This window comes from Habropoda laboriosa, unplaced genomic scaffold, assembly GCF_001263275.1.
Source record: "Habropoda laboriosa isolate 0110345459 unplaced genomic scaffold, ASM126327v1 scaffold11, whole genome shotgun sequence".
Classification (NCBI taxonomy): Eukaryota; Metazoa; Arthropoda; class Insecta; order Hymenoptera; family Apidae; genus Habropoda; species Habropoda laboriosa.
The window spans coordinates 2246203-2251347 of record NW_017100150.1 but is presented as its reverse complement, the minus strand read 5'-3'; the positions used below and the strand labels follow the sequence as shown (position 1 = coordinate 2251347).

The window sequence follows — 5145 nt, the reverse complement described above, 5'->3', positions numbered from 1 at the left end:
CTTTTTCTACATATGTTATTTATAATGGCTTATATTCATATGTAACAGTATGAATACGTAAATAAGAAAGATTTTGAAATAGCAAAAATTTGTCACCATTATTCTGCATTATTCTACATGCAAAAATAAGTTGAAAGGGTAGAACAAAATTGTTTCGTTTCCGAGATAATCGAATTTGAAATTTCTTTTGGGCACGTAAAATTGTTTCAGAAGATTTTAACACTTGTGCAAGCCAGTAAAATTTATTAATGTAACATTTCAGAAAATTCTCATGCCTGTAATTAACAAAATAGATACAGTTATATTATTTTTGCGAATGAATCCTCTTATTGTTGAATTTCAATGTGAAATTCATGTTTCCACGACTTAGTCAATAAAATTAAGTACTCATACATAAATACACTGTGCAAAAATTCACAAACGTAAATAAAACAAAAAGAGTCATATATTTCTTTACCTTCACAGGTGGACTTAGAAAAATTATACAGAATATTAATTTCGGTACGAAATCCAAATTTGGTGCACACATTCCGTACTTACGTGGAAAGAAACTCGTGTGTTTGAATGTTTCGACGAAAGGTTCGATACGTTTCTCCGAACACGATCAACCGATCAGTGAAGAATAATTAATTTCTGGAACAAGGGTTACAGTTGGCTGGCTAACTATGTGCTGTCGATGACTGTTCCATTGTGCGGTCCAGATCCACTTGCGTCATTCTCATTTTGCCTGAATGAATTCTCTAAAAGATAGGGTATCCGTCTGCTCTGTACTTTCTGTTCTTGAACTGTCCGGTTTCTCTACCGGAATCGAGAGTAAGAGGATATATCTACAAAGTGCACAGTGCACAAGGTCCTCTATTCCAAGTGATCTCGAAGATCTTCGTGCTAGTGGTACTTTTACGAGCGCTCTGACCCCGACTTTATCGTTTGAACATAAACCGTGTTCCATCACTGCGAACAAAGAACACGTATTCAGGGTCCTACGGGTTGAAATCTTGTTAGTTCTTGCCTTACAGCAGTTAGTTACTACACGTTTTCTCTAATTCGTTGCATTCGTACGGAGATAACCGAGCACTAGAGCAATTGTGCAATCCGGTAACGTTACCATTTACGAGACGGTGCATCGCTCAGGCGTCAATTTTCATTCGTTCGGTGTGTAATGATGATGGAATGTAACGAAAAATGCTTCAAATGAAAATTTTTAGTGATTTTAAAATCTTTCAGATGAAGATTTTTGGTGATTTAAAATTTTTTGTAATGTATATCTGTACTTGCATATCTCTCATTGTGATTATTATATTATATAAAGTATATCTCAACTGTAACTTGGAATTTAAGTAAACTAAACATCTCAGACGTACGTTAATGTATGCTAAACGAATAAAAATTGATACCTGAATGATATTTGTAATACGTATGTTCTTTCTTATTTAAACTATAACGCATATTATTATATATTGTACATATAATTATAAGCATGAAGGCAAATATAAAGTGCAGTAGATAGAAGCAATGTTAGAAGTAAAATGAATTCAACTCTCTTTCCGTAGGAACTTAGCGCAATTTGGTTCTGCTGTAAAGTCAGTATCAGATGAACCTAAAATTCTATTTCCTGCCCTCGAAAACCCAACACATAGCAGGGTATATGCATTTACACGCCGCAAACGGACACTACGTTACTGCGTCTCTCTACTTATCGTCCGCAAAATTGTGGTAAATTTACGATTATCTCCTTGAAAGCGGTATTCTGTATAAATAAGTTAATCTATGAACAGCTAGAGAACACAAACATTTTAGCTTATCATTTTGCGTCTTTAATTTATGAATGTTGAATGTTGCGTTGTTTAATACAAAAAAAAAGAAATATGGGTGCAGTAAAGTGTCGTGACATTAATTTCAAAATTGAAGGGGAAAGTTTAAGAAGTGAATCAAGTGTTTTAATTCAAGAAAATGGTACGTTTTAAGAAAATTCAACATATATAGGTACTATTGTTCGTGTGAACTTGTGAATATTTAACAATATTACACATTCTTTGCACAAGTAGAGGTAAAAGTTATGCATAAAGCATTTCTTGTTATTCCCTCTAAATTTACAACATTCCAATTTATAAAATAATACTTGGAAAAAACATCGTTGCCAATAAGTACAGCGAGTGCTTTTAATTAATTTCAATTGGAAGGAAATCCCACCGTACCTTTCGGAGCTGTTATAAAATTAATGAATTTAATTAATTTCCTTGAAGCCATCGCATTTCTGGTAACAAAATTTTCAACGTGAAAACAACGCAGGATTCAAATCTATTTTACTGTAAATGTCCACCGATTAAGTTCGAACAAAGTGATATCCTTTTTCTTTGTGCCTGTCTTCCTCTTCCAAATTCTCTGTCTGTTATTAATTTTGCTAACGTCTAACAGTAAAAATGTTAAATGGAATCACAAAACTTTGTGCGAAAAAGCGATTCCTAGAAAATTCATTTCAAGAAGAACTGCTTGAAATAATTATTTGCATGTTCGGTGAATCTTTAATAATCTTCTTTCCACGATAATGCAATTAATATACAGCAAACAAACTTTTTTTACTTTTACTAAACAATTTTACTAAAAAATGTCGAGAACTATCTACAAAAAAAATGTACTCTCTTCTTCTTTCATTTTTCTCATTTGTACTTTCTCCATTTACTTCGAACACTCTATGATTGCATAAATCCAAAAACAAACATACTTTCGAACGAATTTCAAACCTTCGATCAATCATACCCTTCCTACCTTTTTAAATCAGACAAAGTTCGAATGTTAAACAATTAACACTTCCAACAAATGACATTTCATCCTAAAACGTTCCACTCGCTCCACAATTAACATCACAATGTCACTAACAATATTTACATCCGCGTGCAAAACTAAACGTGTGCTTTCTTTTCCCTGTTTCAGGTACTAACGAAACGAAATCAAGGGAAACACACACTAATCCCTTCTAACTATCGAACGTATGCACTATGGTTGCCCTGGCGGTCCCGCTGCATCCCTTTAAATCGTAAGAGAGCTCGAGGAATAAGAGGGTGGCTGCTGCATAAAAGAAACAACGTAACATATCTCCGTGAAATCTTAACACCTGTGTATTTAATCTACTAACGCATCGTGGGTACCGGATACCTGATCGGTGAGAGCAAGAACTCGAGGATTAATTTGAACCTACCATCTTTGAAGAGAAGAAACGACGTGGTTGTACGAGAGAAAGGGTGAGCACGTAACTATGTCGAAAAATTCCATTTTCTCCCCGCGTTCCAATTTCTCGGCGGGTTATTTTGCTCGTGATAAAAATTAAAAGTGGACCAGTTTACCTTTTACGAGAGCAATTACATACAGGCGAGGTTCAACTTCACATCTCCCTTTAAATTCAATTATCCTCCTTTCGTTTATTATCAAGGTATATTTGTTCGGTGGATATGGGTCCTGAAATTACAGTAATTAATACTTGATAAAGAAAGTGAAATAGTATTTGATAAAAATTTTTCCGAAACTCTATCCTCGAAGTAACGTAGTTTAAACAAGGAAGATGTTGGAGGAAGAAGTGTGCGATAAGAAGTATTTTACTTTAATAGAAGATTTATATCGTTCGTTGAATTTCACAATTTTTACAGTTTGAGGAAGGTATTGATACGTGTTGAAATTGAGAATTTATGTACAGAGTAAACCACCTGATTAGTTTTCCTTGCTATGGTGGTACGAGAAAATTTTTGTACGCAATTTAAATGGTTTCAAAGGGTAAATAAGATGGAAGAGAAATTTTTCGATCGAAAAAATGGCAAAAAATGAAAGGAAGTTTCACGTTTGATTAAAAATTTTAGGGTGCAATGTCGTTTATTAAGCTTGTTTAAATACACATCAATGTCTGCATACAGCAGAAAAAATATATACATTCATGTAAAAGAATAGACAAAATTTTTCTTCCATCTTAGTCGCCCTTTGAAACTCGTTATTAAAATTAAATACAAAAATTTCTCCTATCGCCATAGCTATAGAAGACGATCTTACATGTTCAGTTCACGCCTTACAAAAGTGAAGATTATTCTAAACTTAATTAGGCTAAAATACTCTCAGATTCTCGTGCAGATTGTAAATTGAACGCGTTCACGTGAAACTTACGAATCTTTTGCATTGAAAAAGCAGAAATGTAATACTGTTAGAGAAGTGCGTGGGTTATTTGCCCTCGGCGAAAACAAAAATTCAATAGAAAGAGCTATTCTGCATCAGCATGATAGAAACTCGATTTTCCCGGCGAATTCGACGAGTGCAAAGGAGATATGCGTAGAAAGCGGCGTTTTAAATCGGAATTCTCGTAAATCCCCCACCATTCGCGGTGAATTCCGTGAACGCGAGTGTATCCGGCCGGAAAGTGCGCTACTGTCAGCTGTAGAGTACGGAAAAGCAAGAAAATTCGCTGACACTGCGTAAACGTGTACGAACGATCGATTTTGACTGCGTACTTGACAGGTTATTGCTGATAAATTCTAAGGAAAAGTGAATTTGAAAAGTTGAAACCTCGTGCATACTTGCTGCGAATTATTTTATAATTTCTATCTTCGTGTTGCTATTTTTGTGACCTGTTGCCAGTTAAAGTTATCGTGTAACAATGAAATTCTTATATATTATGTTTGTCATCAAAATTAGAATAAATGAATAGTTTCAATTTATATAACGACGCTTTTGAATTTTCTAAACAGATTCTTTGGTCTGCAGCAGTAGACTATAATACATGCTGGATCTGCAATTACATTTGTCACGATTAAACGCGCCATTATTCACAGTTAAACAAACCTTGACTCACAAACATCGAAGTTTAATGTATAACCGTATCGAAAGGTAACAGCAACAAGTTGAAGCACTATCATAAATTAATACACATGAATTCAGAGATCGTAGGAGTGTCACATTCTTCTTCGAACGTTTTCTTTTCACGCGACAGCGAGATGGTGGACTTTGCAAGCGATTGAATTTCGCGTAGACGTTTAACCCTTTCGTTTCGGCTGCAGAATCTTCTGTTTTGGTGTTTTAAAACTTTTTTAAAATTCCTAAATTTAAATTTAAATTTTCATTCTATTAAATTAAGGTAGAAGTGCGCAAAGGGCAAAAATTAAAGTGAAA

General features: G+C 34.4%; 1 protein-coding gene across 1 annotated transcript in view; it reads left to right on the top strand.

Moving 5' to 3' along the window:
• Positions 1 to 731: 731 nt before the first annotated feature.
• Positions 732 to 5145, top strand: part of LOC108574693 — a 53792-nt gene continuing 49378 nt past the window's right edge. Inside the window, exon 1 of the mRNA XM_017937320.1 lies at positions 732 to 1018. Coding sequence (XP_017792809.1) covers positions 732 to 1018 — 287 coding nt within the window. The remainder of the gene's footprint in view (positions 1019 to 5145) is intronic.